At 48.1% G+C, this 17433-nt stretch overlaps 1 protein-coding gene across 1 annotated transcript; it reads left to right on the forward strand.

Moving 5' to 3' along the window:
- Window positions 1-1652: 1652 nt before the first annotated feature.
- Window positions 1653-15836, forward strand: LOC119825648 (paired immunoglobulin-like type 2 receptor alpha). The gene is made up of 7 exons (XM_038346635.1): window positions 1653-2431; window positions 2743-3129; window positions 8098-8298; window positions 12473-12503; window positions 14974-15020; window positions 15287-15318; window positions 15480-15836. Exons 1-7 carry the CDS (start codon window positions 2344-2346, stop codon window positions 15603-15605), a joined length of 912 nt encoding a protein of 303 aa, XP_038202563.1. The 5' UTR covers window positions 1653-2343; the 3' UTR covers window positions 15606-15836.
- Window positions 15837-17433: the final 1597 nt, after the last annotated feature.

Here is a 17433-nt window from a genome sequence, read left to right on the forward strand (position 1 = left end):
AATTACTGAGCAATATGGATAGGATTTAAGCTGCGGCTTTGCCAGCTAGATCCAGCCCATTCCTTAGCTTTCCAGCCTCATGGCAGAGGTACTGGATGTAGCCATGTTTATCACCACAACTCTGTGGCGGTTCAAGGTCCCTGCCAGCAAGCAAGCTACAACAGTATTAAACAACAATCAAAAGCTCCATAGTCAAGACCGCCTGCTTGAAAGAGTCAGAGTTTGCCCTGGCAGGACGGCCCAGAAAGCCGGCATTTTAAAACGACACAGCTTTTTTCCTGCTACGGCTGAAAACCGAAAAGCATGCAGTTAATTTTCATCAACAGCATTCAAGTGTTTCGTAGCCGAACCTCTTAAAAGAGCTGCAATGTTTTGCAGCTGAAGCTGAGTCAGGAAGCCTCACTTAGATGAGAGTGCTTGCTTGCCAGACCCGAAAAATAGAGCTTTACTCTATTCTTTCCCAAGCTTTCTCAAGCTTTCTGCGGATTTGGTTATCCACGTGGGCGCCATTCTGTAGTGATGAGCTGCGGGCAGGGCTGCTTTTCGTCCTGCCCAGCTCCCGCATGGTTAGCTTAACACGCGAAATAACATCACACAAATTGTATTCTTTTAAATACTGCCTGGCCCATTATTTTCAGCCTCTTACTCACTTCTTGATTAACCCATATCTAATAATCTGTGTAGCACCACGAAGTGGTGTCTTACCGGGAAGTTTCTAGCTTACGTCCATCTTGGGCTGGAGCTTCATCGCATCTGTCTCCCTGAGGAGAGGCATGGCGGTCTGCCTCACTTAGGAGAGGCGTGGCAATTGTCTGAGCCATCTACCTCACTTCCTTTTTCCTGTTCTGTCTACTCCGCCCACCTAAGGGCTGGCCAATCAAATGGGCCAGGCAGTTTCTTTATTAGCCAGTGGGAATCCTCCATCAACTTAGCAGGGGTGAGGAAGGCAGAGAAAGCAGACATGACAGAGACGGCTGCATAGCCACCTGCAGGGAAGTATGGAGAAGGCAGTCAATGCTAGGAAATCTAAGGAAATGGAGAGTTGCCTCTGTCCATGCCATTCAGAGAGAATAATGCCACTTCCTCTGATACAGTCACATCTTCCTGCCCTTCAGGGAACTGATGGCACCTTGTCATGGGGAAGGGTAGGATGACCTCCTACAGAACCAGCCCTTTGGCCACTACAGCCACTGCCCCCACATCTCACGACTCGATATTCACGGGCAGTCTGTGTCCACTCTCAGAGATGTCCCAGGCATTATATCATGGCTGACACATTGCTGCTCTGAGCCCTTTTTGCCCACTGCATTCAAAGAAGATAGTAGAACAGCCGTAGCTAGAGAGAATCACTGAAGTGCTCTGTGGGAACCGCCTCCCGGGATCCCAGCAGAAGTTCCTTGGCCTTTGAGGGGAGTGCAGAGCCGGAAGTCAGTGTGGAGGGTGAGACTACAAGAACTCAGTTGGGCTGAAGTCCAATCTCCTGCCGTGTGCCAGTCATGTGACATGTGCCAGGCTTCTCTGACCCTTGGTTTCCTCTTCTGAGTGTGTGTTAAAGGTGGTGGGAGGCAAAAAGTCTCCTTCAGAAGCTGGATTAGCCTGGATTTGCTGTCGTGGTGAGGGAGACGAGTCTATAACTTACCCAGAAGCACAGGGAGGTTACAGACTTGGCAGCAGCAAGCAGCCAGGGCGAGAGTGTCCACTGGGCCTTAGGATTCCAGGGGCGCTGTGAGGAGTCCCTGACAGGCAGCAGGAGTGCAAAGAGCAGACGATGGTGGGGGCACCAAGCTAGGGCTGGGACTGAATGTGTTTCCTCATCACCTCCTTCCTCGTTGTGTCTGGTGAGCAGAAAATGATCAATGCCTTAACTGTGATTATTAGAGAAAGAGAGATAAACACACAGACAACCAGCATGAGGGGAGACATAGTGAGGAACAGACTGAGGGGAGGGCAGGAGTGGAGGGAATTATAAAGCTGAGGAAACAGTGATTGCAGGCTGCATAGGGAATGGGAAAGACTGGATGAGACAGGAGGTCAAGGTGGAAGAGAGGAGAGCCCGGCATGCAGAGGTCAAAGCTGTGTCTTCCACCCAAAAATGGGGGCTGAGCTCAAGAGCATGGCCATCCTGTGAGTGACCACAAGGAAGAATCATTTGCAACATGGAGGGGGAAAAAGGCCAAAATGATAAAGGAAGTTGCTGACCTCAAGGAGGTGGAGACGGGGAGGTCCTGCCCTTACTCAGTCCTCCACATAAGAAGGCCCAGAGAATGTGGGACACTTTATCCTGATTCTCTCCTGACTTCTTAGTACCCGAGGATCCCTCCACGGGGCCTCCTCTTCTGCCTGATGGTTCTGCTGGTCTCACTTCCTGGAGGCATTCCGGACATGGCTTGGGTCCTGCTTCTGCTGCTGCCAGCAGCCTGCCTGCAAGCTGGTGAGTGGTGGGAACCTCACTACTGGGGACTTAACCACAGGAGGGGTGAGTGGGGCTGGGAAGAGTCGGCTGGCATGTGGAGAGGTGACTGCTCTAAGAGCCAGCCTGCCCTCTCTGCCCCAAGAGAAAGCTCATCCTCAGAGTTGGTCCAGCCTAACCTTTCTCCGTCTGTCCTGTCCCATATGGGACAGTGTGACATAGAGACAGTTCTCCCCTGTGTCCCACACCTGCCTATGGATGGTGGCTCGGGAAGCTCTGGGTTGTCAATTCTATCCCCTAAAGTGGCTTCAGATTCTCCCCATCCTTCTCAGGAAAAACAACAGGATCCTACAGAGAAAGATATTTTGGGGTCCTCCAACCTGCACGCCTCTGTGCTCTCCAGGGCGGCTTCATCGAGATCCCCTTCTCCTTCTACTTCCCCTGGGAGTTGGCAAAGGATCCACAGATGATGATTCTCTGGAGATGGAAGGAGTTCCATGGGGAATTGATCTACAACTCTTCCTCGGGTTTTATACATAAGCATTTTGAGGGCCGGTTCATCCTAAACTGGACACAGCCTCAGACATCAGGAGTCCTCAGAATCCTGGACTTGAAGGAGAAGGACCAGACAATGTACTTCTGCCGAGTTTGTCTGAAAACAACAAAGAGCATGGAGGTTTTTCAGTCGATCAAAGGGACCCATCTCACCATCATCCATGGTAAGCACATCCCAGGTCAGGCTTTGGTGGCCCTGGCTTCCTTGTACCATAGATGTCATTAGCGATCTTGCTTGTCTGATCCTTCCCACTGATTCCTCTCATGTGTTCTGTCCCTCCCCAGAGCTCTGCCATCTTCCTCTTTCCTCTTCCCCACACCATCCACAGCCTTAGCTGCTCTCTCTGAGCTGCCCCCTCACTGTGCCCTCAGATCTCACCCCACTCCAGGGCCTCAGCTCTTCCCAGATGCCCAGTCTCTTGTTCCTTTATCCCAACTGCACTACTGCCCTGCCCACCCCTGCCCTTGTTGCCAGAAAATATGTGGGTGTGGCCTCTCCAGGATGGAGCAGCCTTCACTTGGTGCTGTGCCAGGGTCTCCGTTAGTTCCTGGTTTACACCATATCTTGAGCCTTCCACAGAGGGTGCCTTCATGTCTCCATGTATACCCTCCTCCTCTGGGTCCCCCTACTTTACCAGTCTCTAAGACACAGCCCTCACCTCTCCTGCCCCAGTTTCTTTTTCCCCTCCCTCAGTTCTCTCTTCTCCCTCACGTTCTCACCATGATCAGGTCTTCTGGTTGCTTCACCTCCTCTGTGGCATCTGTGACTTCAGCTTCCACACAGAGTGCACACAGTCCCAGCCTAGTCACTGTGTGAGCATTACCCCGGCCACCCATCACCACTGTTGGGCACTCTTGTGGTCATTATACAGAGAATGACACAGAGAACAGCAGAATTCAACCTCTGCCCAAGGATGCTGGTGACAAATAGACCATGAAAGGACCCTTTATCTCCAAGCGTCTCTCAACTATAGACAGAGGTCTCTGCTGGAGTTCACTCTATTGTTTGCCTCCCTTCTATCTTGATGTTGTGGAGCATGTATATATGCTGTGACACCAAGAAGGTGGAGGCAGAAGGATTGCAGAGTTTGTTGGTTTTCAGTCTAGCTGATACTTGAGCCCCCATTTCACAGAGAGATGCTGCCCCTGAGGAAGAGATGGAGAATGTTGCAAGAGGACACAGAAGCCTCTTCTGTCCCCACATAATATTCAGGTGCACATCCCTATACTTTGTGTGTGTGTGTATGTGTTTGTGTGTGTGTGCAATCATGTGCATGCATGTGAGTAGGTGAATGTACGTACACTCACACAGACACATACTATATACATACATAAAATGGCAAAAGAGTTTTATTAGTATTTGTTTAAATGTTTCATACAATTTACAATGTATTTTCATCATATCTACATCAAAAGCAAGCAGCGTCTTCTGCAATAGGTTCTTACCATGTAGCTGTGGTGGGCAACCAAGAGCAATGCCAATAGTGTGTGTGGGATTGGGGGCTCTGAACCTCACTCACCCATAATGCATAGGGAGTCAAGCCATGCCTGGCACTGAGAATTTGTTCGATAACTCACGTCTAAGGAGCAGCCTTGTCCAGCCTGGCGGCTACTTCTGTTCTAACAAGGACTGTTACTAGAAAATGACTGTTGAGATCTGTGTGACTTAGAGATGGCTCTCTGTAAGGGATGACAGGAGCGTCTGAGGACCTTCCTACCAGGAAGTAGAGTTGTCATTGCTCACCCAATCTCAGCCTCAGCATCTGTTCCCTTCTTCCTGTGTGAGCTTCTAGGAGCTGTTGCCTATCCCGCATTCCCCAAAGGAGACAGAATACCCGTGTCTGTCTGTCCACCCCCCATCCTAGAAGGACCTACTTGTTACTTGAGTGTAGGGTCTGAGCCTGGGCCCTGGCAGCTCTAACAAGCCAGGCCTGGCCACCTGTACTCAACAGGACAATTTAATTAGACAATTAAACAGGTCACAGTGAAAAAGCAGAGGAAAGAAGCATTCTCAGCTTACGGGAGCCTTAAAGTTCTGCCCTGTAAGACTTCCCCATTCGGGGTTCAATTAAAGATGCCAGGATAAGCTAAAGAGGGGGGCTAAATATCTGAGGGGAAAGAACTTTACTCCCAACAGCTTCCGTCTATCCGCGATTCTTCTTATCTCTCCAATCCATCATTTCTCATTGTTCCTCTTGTTCTCCCTTGGTCCTTGTTCTACGTTGCTCTCAGTTCTACCCATTACAAATGTTCCCAGCCATATATATCCTTAAAACGAGCAATTCCCCAGACCTGGCAGGTTTCAGGGTCATAATTATTTTGCCTCATAGAAAGTCAGATAAGAGTTTTCACACACACTCAAACACACAGAGATCCATCTTTGAACTCCTTAATGTAGAAAGTTAGTTAAGAAAGAAATTATTCCAGCACCATTTGTTAAAGATGCTTTCTTTCTTCCATTGTATAATTTTATCTCCTTTGTCGAAAATCAGGTGTTCATAGGTTTGTGGATTAATATCCAGGTCTTCGATTCGATTCCGTTGGTCAACGTCTCTGTTTTTGTGCCAATACCAAGCTGTTTTCAATACTGTAGCTCTGTAATAGAGTTTGAAGTCAGGGATGGTAATACCTCTGGAGGTACTTTTATTGTATAGGATTGTTTTGGCTATCCTGGGTTTTTTGTTTTTCCATATAGAGTTGATTATTGTTTTCTTAAGGTCTGTAAAGAATTTTGTTGGGATTTTGATGGGGATTGCATTGAATCTATAGATTGCCTTTCATAGAATTGCCATTTTTACTATGTTGATCCTACCTATCCAAGAGCATGAGAGATCCTTCCATTTTCTGGTATCCTCTTCAATTTCTATTTTCAAAGACTTAAAGTTCTTGTCAAATAGATCTTTCGCTTCCTTGGTTAAAGTTACCCCAAGATACTTTATGCTATTTGTGGCTGTCGTGAAAGGTGAAGTTTCTCTGATTTCCCTCTCTGCTTCTTTATCCTTTGTGTATAGGAGAGCTACTGAATTTTGAAATTGATCTTATATCCTGCCACATTACTGAAGGTGTTTATCAGCTGTAGGAGTTCTTTGGTAGAGTTTTTGGGGTCACTTATGTATGCTATCATATCATCTACAAATAATGAAAGTTTGACTGCTTTTCCAATTCGAATCCCCTTGATCCCCTTATGTTGTCTTATTGCTATTGCTAGAAATTCAAGCACTATATTGAAGAGGTATGGAGAGAGTGGACAGCCTTGTCTTGTTCCTGATTTTAGTGGAATGGCTTTAAGTTTCTCTCCATTTAATTTGATGTTAGCTGGCGGCTTGCTGTATATTGCTTTTAATATATTTAGGTATAAACCTTGTATCCCTAATCTCTCCACAACCTTTATCATAAAGGGGTGTTGAGTTTTGTCAAATGCTTTTTCAGCATCTAATGAAATGATCATATGTTTTTTTTCTTTCAGTTTATTTATATGATGGATTACATTGATAGATTTTCATATGTTGAACCAACCCTGCATCTCTGGGATGAAGCCTACTTGATCAAAACGGATAATTTTTTGGATGTGTTCTTGGATTCGGTTTGCCAGTATTTTATTGAGAATTTTTGCGTCAATGTTCATGAGTGAGATTAGTCTGTAATTCTCTTTCTTGGTTGAAAAAGAAAGAAATTAAATTATCAAAGGATTCTAGAGGGGAAGGTTAGTGCACTACACTACATTTTTAGGTGGTAGAAGGAGCTAAAAGGTTTATTTCAATAAAATTATGAACAGGGCAGGGATTATTAAGATCAGCGCGCCACTTCTTTTCTCCCAGCATGCATAGAGGTTACCAGGTAACCTACATAAACAATCAGGGAGAAGTCATGGCTCCTGATCAGATAGCACACACACCAGATGCTGCAGTTTCTATGGTCTAGGTCTGGAGTGAGACTCACTGCTCTAAACCAAGAAGACAACCAGGCCTCGAAAATTATGCTTCTGGGCTATGCTATTATCAGTCGTTCTGATCCTGGCTGTTGTGGGTCTTTCTCTGGGTTGTGGTTAATTATTTCTTTTTTTAAAGATTTATTTATTTATTATGTATACAACATTCCTTCCCTGTATGCTTGCATGCCAGAAGAGGGCACCAGATCTCATTACAGATGGTTGTGAGCCACCACGTGGTTGCTGGGAATAGAACTCAGGACCTCTGGAAGAGCAGTCAGTGCTCTTAACCTCTGAGCCATCTCTCCAGCCCCAGTTAATTATTTCTTCTGCTGTCCTTGAGAGTCCTGAACTAAAATCATCAGTGAACCGAGGTGAAGGTGAGCCTAGTAGTTAAGAATCTTTTAAGTGGGGTAAAACCAGAGCAGCAGCTTGTGCAGGTGATGCTCTAGGCCCAAACCCTAAGCCCTGACCAAATGCCTGCTGATAAAGGTAGTTGCAGGAAGGCAGATCTCTGTGCCTACCTAGGAGAGAGGAACAGGCCTGGCAGTGGGAAACTGTTCTGAACTAGGGAATTAATTCCCAAATATGTAACAGAAGGGAAGCCAGCTACAGTGAAAAATCTACAGCAAAGGACAGCCACTTTTTTCACAAAGCAAGAACACCAAAAGCCTTGCCTTTGGGTTTAGCCTTTAGCGGATCCTTTGGTTCCAATAAGCTGCTCCTGAAAAGATGACTGGGCAATTACTGTATGATGTCACAACTTCCAGCGCTCAGCTTGACCAGATTGGAGGAGAAACAACGAGGGCCAGTGACAACCCCCCAACTCCGTATTTGGGATTTGACCCATCCTGACCTGAGGTTTAGGCCTAAACAGAAGACAAGACATAAGCACAGCCAAGCAGTCCCAGTTCCGGTGTGGCCCCGCCCACAGTGAGCCATCATCCTCTGTCTCCAGTCTCTCCTGCAAGGTGACCTGAGGAGTTGTCAGAACTGTGTGAACTCTCTTTCTGGGAGATCAGTTCTTTACTGGCTGGCTCCAAGCTTTGCCTTTTCCTTCTCCCAACTTGAGACTCCTTGGGTGCCTCCAGTTCCTTGGAGTCCATTGCTTCAGTATCTGACGGCAAAGAGTGCTGCAGAGGCTTCTCTAGAATCTTCTTTCCTACTGGGGAAGTTCATGCTGACTTCCTTTATCTCTTTCCAGCCCCCACGACCACCTCTCCAAGCCCCACCACTGCAACATCTGCACGCACCAAAAACGTCCACACAGCAACAGAAGGTCAGATGAGTGGAGAAAATCAGATCCAGGATCTGGGAACCAGAGTTGGGTTGGCAGTGGCTGCTGCTGTACTCCTGGCTGGAGTTTTGGAATTGATTGTGTTCATCAGGTGGAAGAGGAGGAAAGGTAAGTGGTCCAGACTGCATCCCCATCACACTTCCTGAGTGTTTCCACAGGGCAATCTGCACCAGAGTCATGGAAGGGGATTGTTGACAGCTCAGATCCTAGGGCTCAGGTGATGGCTCAGTCAGTAAAGTGCTTGCCGTACAAGCTTGAGGATCCATCACCACAATCCTTGTAGTCCCAGTGCTGAGCAGGGGGGGACAAGATCATCCCCGAGGCTGATGACTAGTCACACTAGCCTAATTGTTGAGCCGTGGGTCCCAATGAGAGACCCTGTCTTTAAAAAACAACAAGGTGACAGCTTTTGAGGAGCTAAGGGTGGCTTCCGGCCTCCCCAGGGCAGATCCCTGATGGCCTGTTTTTGAGTCAAGAGTCAGGCTCTGAGGCTTCTGCTTAGAGTAGCTGGGGTCTTTTTGTTGCTGTTGTTTTGGTTTGGTTGACTGCAGGCCTGCACTGCTAACCCCACTGGGAATCTGCTTTAAGCCGGTTCCCCAAGTGAGGCCTCTGAAGGGTTCAGTTTGTGAATCGCACAGTCCAGTCACATCTCAGTTCTTCTCTGTTGACTTAACCATTTCATCATCAGAGGAGAAAGGGCCTGCCCAGGAGGAAGCCAGGGGAGGGGAAAGCAGAAGGGACTGGAAGTCGCCTCAGCTCAGCTGTATTGATTGCCCCACTTCCCAAAGTCTGACTTGAAACTGGAGGATCCTAAGTAGATGAACATCCAGTTTCCTAGTAACTATGGGTGGTGGGGGAGGCGTCCCAAGGGCTGAGTGTTCATTTTAGAAGGAGCTGTGGTGTTGATAGACATGGTCAGAGGAGAGACAGGAGGGTAGAGGAGCTCTCAGAGGAAGAAAAATTACATAGAATGTCAAAGAATAAATAATGACAGCCATAGGCAGTGAGATGGCCCAGGAGGTCAAGACACTGGAAATTCTAGAACACACAAGGCCGAAGGAAAGATCTGACCTCTGTGTGTTGTTCTCTGACACACGCACACCATGGCCTGTGCACACTCACACACACACACACAGTGAATAAATATAATGCAATTAAAAATAAAAACAATGACAGCCACTAGTGGTCCACACCTAACTCTGTGCACCTGGGAGGAGGGGCAGGAGGATCTTGACTCCATGAGAATTTATCTCAACCCTTCTCCCTTCCACAGAATAGTCAGGAACATGCTGGGAGTCATGTAGGATACTCTCTGGCCTTCCAGGAAAGGGAAACCGTGTCAGGAACTCTTGAGTAGTGTGGTGCTGGCGGAGGACGCAGGAGATGACAAGGGGAACCTTGTAAGTCAGGTTCCCAAGCCTCGGGTACCAGAGGCAAAACGAAGCAGCCACCTCAGCGCCCTGCTATAATGACATCAGCTTGTGTGGAAGGTCTCAGATGGGGTTCAAGAGGGTCACTGAGACGGGTCACTGGGAAGGAAGGTGTTTACTACGAGTTATCAATGCCACTGACAGTCAGAAAGGTAGACAGCAGCATGGCAGGGGGGCTAAGAGATGTCAGGCCCCACCAACATGGCAGGGGCTCTAGATAGAAAAGGGGGGCTCTTTTTTATCCTTCTGAGGATGGAGATGGTTTTACTGCACAAGCCTGAACCAGGAGGGAGGGAGGAGAAGGTGCAGGATGTGTGGCCACTAATGCCCTCTGACATAAGTCACTCCCGAGGAGAGAAACCCTGGGCCTGGATGGAAGTATGTCAGCTGGAGAGTCAGTGTCTCAGGAGTGAATCTGTGAGAGGTGAAGGGTGGTGCTGCAGCCTGAGCAGCTGCTGGACTCTAATCTTACAGTCGTAGGGTGTAGGGAACAGACTGGAGGTGCCAGGCTGTGTCCGTTACCACTGTGGCTGCCCATGGAGACCAATGGCCAGGACAAGAAAATTTCAAGGCAAAAGGTCTCAGACTCTGAGACTAGCCCGTGCGGTAGTGCGTGTCTGTAAGTCCAGCGTGTGGAAGGTGCAGCAGGAGGATCAGCATTCAAAGTCCTCCTTGGGGGCAGAAGATCTCAAACAAACAAAAACTCAGTGATTAGACTGGTGCAGGGACCAGAGAACAGGAACAAGTCTCGTTTGCTGAAAAACAGTTTGATGAAACCACCATGCCGTATGGGGACTGAAGGAGGAAGTCTGTCTGAGGGGGTGCAATGGCGGTCACTTTCCTCTGCTGTGATAAAAATGTCACCATCAAAAGTACCTTGTGGAAGGAAGAGGTCATTCTCGCTTGCGGCTCCAAAGCAAAGTTAATAATGAAGGGGCAGCTGAAGCAGGACACTAAGCGGTCACATCTCAACCACAAGCAGAAAACACAGAGAAAAAGGAACTGAGAAGGAACACTACATTCTCAAATGCACCCCCAGTGACACACACCTCTTCCAGAAGGCTGCATGTTCTATAACCCCCTAGATAACCTTCCCAATATGACCAAGGGTTCAAATAGGTGAGCCTATGGTGAAGATTCTTCAGTCAAACCTGCGCAGGGATAGACTGAGCATCTGAGTCTGGGATGTATTTGAAGTGCCTGTGTGGATCTGATAGAACTGTCCTAAAAACAAACAAACAAAACCACGTATTTATAAGTCACAAGAGAAAGGATAGAGAGTTGTTCCAGAAGTTAAGGCGTTAAGAACATGTGCTGCTCTTGCAGAGACCCAAGTTCAGTTCCCAGCACCCTGTGGCGTCCCTCACAATCTCCTGTAAGTCTAGCTTCAGGCATCCAGTGCACTCTTCTGGTCTCCATGGGCTTGGGAACACAGATGGCATACACAATGCCTCATACACACACACACACACACACACACACACACATACACACACACATATACACACACAAATAAAATAAATCTTTAGAACTATAAGTATAATGTAAAACGCTTTGGGGAAAAGCCCAAACTAAGGAGCCGAATAAGTTGTTCTCCAAAATGCAGTGGGTGATGTTGAAGGAAAGAGGAAGCAGGTGAGTAGGAAACATCTCATTCATAAAATGAAAAATTAGGTAAGATGTCTATATCAGGGGGTGGAGAGACGGCTCAGTGGTTAAGAGCACTGACTGCTTTTGCAGAGGACGGGAGTTTGATTCCTACCACCCACACAATGGCTCACAGCCTCCTGAAACTCCTGTTCCAGGGGCTGTGATGACCTCTTCCAACTGCCACAGGGACCAGGTAAACATGTGGCAAACAGACATACAAACAGGCAAACACTCATACAATAAAAAATAACAAGATTTTTTTTTAAAAAAAGATGTCTGTACTACAAAAATAGTGAACTCAATAAAATTCCCATCTAAACGACAATGGCGGTCTTAAAAACACAATTCATCTCCACTTCGCAAGCGTTCTCAAAGAAGTGAAACAACTCCAGCAACAAACAGCAACAGAAAACAAATGACCAATAATGGAGCATTCCCACTGCCTCATCCCAGAATTTGGTAAACGTTGCAATAGGAGGCTGGAGTGATGGTTCAACAGTTAAGAGCACTGGCTGCTCTTGCATAGAACCTGAGTTCTGCTCCCAGCACCCACATCAGGCAGTTTACAACCGCCTGTACCTCCAGCTCCAGGCCTGCCGGAAGCTCTCTCCTGAATCCACAGGCATCTGCTCTCATGTGCGTTACCCCAAAAGAGGTGCATGTAATTTTAAAATTCAAACAAAAGAAAGCCAATAATAGCTCTCAGAGGGTAAAAGGTGTCCAAGACTGGGAGCCACGTGGTGGAGAGAACTGATTCCCGAAAGTGTTGCCCTCTGACCTCCGTATAAACCTGTAACTATCATATAATAATAAGTTGCAATTTTAAAAAGCTATAGTAATCAAAACAGCACAGTATGCACCAAGACACACAGACCAGTAGAGTAAAATACAATCCAGAAGGAGGCGGTTCCTAAGGGCACAAAAAGGAAGCCAGGAGAATGCAGAGTAGACAAGCAGGTGCAGGGTCAGGGGACTCAAGGTTGGTGAAGGAACAAAGGAGACAGGGGTGGGGCCTGGACCTGGCAGGGACTTGGGGGAGGGGTGCTGTGTAGGACAGCAGCCCAGCAGAGGTAGTCCAGACTCTTCTCTGGGGCGGTCTCTTTGCTCCCCTGTCCTCTGAAGGAGCTGAACTTAGAGGACAGCTGAGGGGCAGATGGACGATCAGCACGGACGTCACACTGACACTGTCTCCTCCCCCACAGGCCAGAGGACTAAAGCCGAAACCCCAGCCAGGTGAGCGCCATCCTGTCCTCTGCAAGAGCAGCCAGTGCTCTTGCCCACTGAGCCATCTCTCCAGCCCCTTCAAATGGCATTAGAAGAACAATGGAGAACGCACACAGGGCTCTGCACATCTCCCCACCCCGGACTCATCCTGTCTGCTTCCTCCGTGTCCTCCATGACACCATGCTCTTCAGGGCCACCAGCTTCACACACTGACAAGGGGTGCAGCAGTCTCAGGGAGTCTCCTTCCCAGAACAGCGCCCACACCAGGCCTCATGGAGTCTTTCTCCTTCTCTCCTTCCATTTCCTAGGCTTCCCTCTGTGTGGCTCTGTCTCCTCTCAGCCTTGAACATCGGCCTGGATTCCGCCAGCTCTCCCATCTTTCCCTTTCTTCCAGATCTCCCATCTTTCCCTTTCTTCCCTCTGTATTTATGGGCAGTGAGCCCTGCTTCCCAGGAATCTTTTGTTCTAGATCTTCCACATCTCTTGCCCTTCTCTCTTCACCTCCCAACTTCTCTGCCCTTCTCTCCTGTCTTTTCTTTTCCTTACTGCACATGGCCTGCTCTGAGCCTTCTACATTTGTTCTGAGAAAGGGTCTCAGAGAGCCCCAGCTGGCCTTGAACTCACTATGTAGCCAAGGACAACCTTGAACTTCTGATCCTTTCACCTCCACATCCCAACTGTTGGAATGACAGGCATCACACCACACCCGGTTTATGAGGGGCTGGGGATGGAACCCAGGACCCTGTCAATTAACTCAAGCATTCTGAGAGCAACATTGGATCCCCAGCTCCTCCCTCTTTCCTCTCCCTGTGGCTTCTTTGGCCAGATGCCCTTCCTCCAGTCTGATCTCAGGTCCCTTCTTCCACGAACTTAGCCTGAGCACCTACCCAGAAGATCTGAAAAATTTTCTGCCTTCTAGTTTTAATCAAGGTGATGAGAGAGGACAGCGTTGGTTCTTCCTATTTCTAGTCTCTGTTCCTGCCCAGCGTAAGGCGGTTTCCTACAATGATTCACCTTCAGCTAGTGCTGAGAGGCCTCGGCCAGGCCCCTTACCAATGGCCTCTCATTCCTCTTCCAGAGAAGGCCGAACACCAACATGTCCACCGTGAGTCATTGAGGATGGCAGAGACCACTCAGAGGGAACCAGCTTCTAGTGTGTGGGCATGTGTGCTCGGGTGTGTGCGTGCATGCATGTGCGCAGGCACTCATGCTCATGCACATGTGTGTGTTCTCAGGTGTCATCCACTTTAAATAATTATTTTTATTGCATTTTGCTTATTTGTGTGCATGTGTATATATGTATGTGTGGGTATGAGTTTGACCCAGCACACATGTGGAAAACAGAGGACAACTTCTGAGAGCTGTCTTTTTCCTTCCACTTTATGGATCCCTGAGATGAAATCAGGTTGTCAGTCTTAATGGTATGGTCTTACTCACTAAGTCATTTCACCTGACCCCACCTGGGTTTTGGGTTTTTGTTTTGTTTTGTTTTTGAGACAGGGTCTCACACTGGTCTGGGAACTCACCAATTAGACCTGGTTGGTTGACCAGTGAACATCCAGAGTCCCCCTGTCTCTACCTCCTCAGCACTGAGAATACAAGCATGCACCACCATGCCCAGTCCCATGTGTGTTATTACATGTTATTGTGTGTGTATATGTGCAGTGCACATGTGCCCGTGTGTATAGAAGGCAGAGATCAATGGTGTTCTTTCTCGGTTTCTCTCCATTCTATTTTGTGTTCCTGCATGTATGTTGTGTTTATGTGTGCACTTGTACATGTATGTGGAGGCCAAAGGTCTATAGCATGACTCTCCTCAGTTTCTCCCACCTTTACTTAATATTTATTTTGAGACCTTTACAGTAAGGTCTCTCACTAACTGAAGCTCATCAGTTTGCCTGGGCTGCCCAGAAAAGGAGCTTCAGGGATCAACCCATCTCCATCCCCACCCTCCAGGCACATTGTATCCAGAATATTTTGTTGTTGGTTTGATTTTTTGAGACAAGGTTTCTCCATCTTAACATCCCTGGATGTCCTGGAACAAACTTTGTAGACCGGGTTGACCTAAACTCACACAGTGCTGGGTTTAAAGCCTGCACCACCACTGCCTGACTGACTGTGCCCAGCATTTTTTACATGGGTCCTTGGGGATCTAAATTTGCGTCTTCATGTTTGGGAAGCAGGCCCTTTGCCAACGGAACCATCTCTCCAGCCTCCACTTCATCTTCTGAGTCAGCATCTTTCACTGAATCTAGAGCTCATCTCTTAGTCCAGGCTGACCAGTGAACTCCAGGGACTTCTCCGCCTGTCTCTGCTTCTCCAGCATCCAGCTTTATGTGGGTGCTGGGGTCTGAAGTCAGGACGTCATGTTGATGTGACAAGCACTTTACTAACTGGGCCATCTCTCCAGCCCAGCACCTAATGTCTTAATTCTTTCTTCTCCAGCCTCTAATCGGTTGCCCATCTTGTTCTCATGCAGGGAACTCATTGAAAACACTGAGAAATGTGAGAAAGTTGAGCCCGAAGGTAAATTCTGCCAGCTTCCTGTTCCACACTTGGCTCTGCCTTCTTCTCCCAAGACCCCGCACTTACACAAGCATTCCCTCAGTGTTTCACCTGTCCCTCCCTCACCCTGTCCCTCCCTCACCCTGTCCCTCCCTCACCCTGTCCTCCCCTCACCCTGTCCCTCCCATGGAACCAAGGTCCTCACCTCATGCTTGGAAATCCCAGCCATCTGTCTCCCTTCCTGTCACACACCTTGACTTCAGCGCTCTGTGTTCCTTTTTCTCTAGAGCAATATATGGACCCCAAAGAGAACCCCAAGGTAAGCAATTCAGACTCAGGTCTGAAGGAGTTAAAGGGGTGCTGATGGAGGCAGAAGGTTGGAGGTCAGAGGTGTGGGAGGGACACTCAGGCTGCAGCTGCTGCTTTATGGAGCCTCAGTTGCACTGCTGCTATCTAATGCCTTGTCCCCCACCCCCGCAGGACAACAACATCGTGTATGCCTCCATTGCCCTCTCAAGCCCAACCTCCCCAGGAACACCAGGCTGCCCGCCTGTCCATGAGGACCCCCAGGAAGAAACTGTATACTCCATCGTAAAGGCCAAATGAGCGGGTCTGGGGGACCATCTCAGAGTCACCTTTGCTTCTAGTAGGAAGACTCCCAGCTTCCGCTGATACCCACAGAGTCAGATGCTTACAGGTCACAGATACCCATGGCCAGAACAGAAATTCACACGTCAGGGAGTTTGAATTCAGAGAAACTGAGAAACTCTCATTTCCCCTTTCTAACTTCCGAGGCCTTTCTCACAAAAATAAAAAGATCCACTGAATTTATCTAAATTCATTGAACTAAGGATTGTTGGGGAATATTATTTTCAGGTGTGTGACTTTCGTTTCCCCTACACTTGTTTAACTCTTTGAAGCTGTGTTACTGTGCCTGTCTAAAAACACCTGATGGTCCTAATAGATGAACGGTCAATAGTGAAGGATAGGCGGGGCTGAGACAGAGAATACAAATAGAAGGAGAAATCTGGGAGGAAAAAAGAAGAGCAAGAGAACAAGGAGAGGAGGACATCGGGGTCAGCCACCCAGCTACACACAGCAAGTCTCAGAGAAAGAAGTAAAGAAAGGTATACAGAAATAGAGAAAGATAAAATCCCAGAGGCAAAAGGTAGTCAGGATAATTTAAGTTAAGGAAACCTGGCAAGAAACAAGCCAAGCTAGGGCCGGGCATTTATAACTAAGAATAAGCCTCTGCGTGTGATTTATTTGGGAGCTGCGTGGTAGGCCCTTCAAAAAGTCAGAAGAGTAAAATGTCACACAACAAAGGATCATTAGTATGACCCTTGACTTCTTGCCCCCCAAGACCCACTTCTCTATCACTTTTATCAAGCTGCCCTGGGACAGGGATGCCCCAAATGCTGGAAGCCAGTCTACATCTGTTATGCCCAAAGTTTGGATCCCCAAAATACCACCATGAGACTGAATGTAATGCAAAAACAAAGAGTCTTTATTGTGAGTTAAGGTGGGCCTCTCAGTCCCTCTGAAGCAGCAGTAGCAGAAGGAGAAGAAAAGAAGGAAGGAAGGAGGAGGAAGAGGAGGGAGAAAAGGAAGAAGAAAAGAAGAAAGAGGACAAAGAAGAGGAAGAAGGAGGAGGAGGGGAAGAAAAAGGAGGAGGAGAAGGAAAAGGAGGAGGAGGTAGTGGGACCCTGAGCTTAGGAAATTCTAAACCTGCAAAGTCACAGACAAGGGATTGACTGCTTTCCATGGGGTGAGGTGTTGCCTGCTTCTGATTGGCCCCTCCCATTAGGGGGAGGAGTTCTTGGTGTGGTGGGGGGGTTGGGGGAGTGGGAGGTCAGAGAGCTGTCAGCCTCTAAACCAGAGGGAGCCACTTCCCTCTGTTCAGGTCAGGGAGAGGGTCAAGCCTCTAGAGTAGGAGGCCCTACTTCCATGGACTCAGATAAGGGAAAGGTCACTCCTCCAGACTGATAGTCAAGATGTAGGACTCTCAGCTACTTCTCCAGCACCATGTCTGTCTTACTGCCTCCATGTCCTACCATGATGATAATGGACTAAATCTCTGAAAATGTAAGTCACCCAATTAAATGTCTTTTTCCTTTATAAAAGTTGCTGTAGTCATGGTGTCTCTTCACAGCGATTGAAACCCAGCTTAGACATTTCCCATGTGTGCACACACCAAAACCCAAGGCTGCTCTTCTGTAGAAAGTGTTCCTCCCTGTGACAGCCTTATGGGACCAGCAGCTGACAAATGGCCCTCTTCAGGTCCAGCCCCTCCTTGGGTGATTTAGCAATCCTGGAAGCTTTCATCCACAGTCCTCAGACAGTGGGACAAGGGCAGATGCAGCCTGGGCTCAGTGACCACAAGGGTGCATCGACCGCAACATGAGAAAGAAGAAGCCAGAGTGATATGGGAAGT

The sequence above is a fragment of the Arvicola amphibius genome, chromosome 10, assembly GCF_903992535.2.
Source record: "Arvicola amphibius chromosome 10, mArvAmp1.2, whole genome shotgun sequence".
In the NCBI taxonomy this organism is placed as follows: Eukaryota; Metazoa; Chordata; class Mammalia; order Rodentia; family Cricetidae; genus Arvicola; species Arvicola amphibius.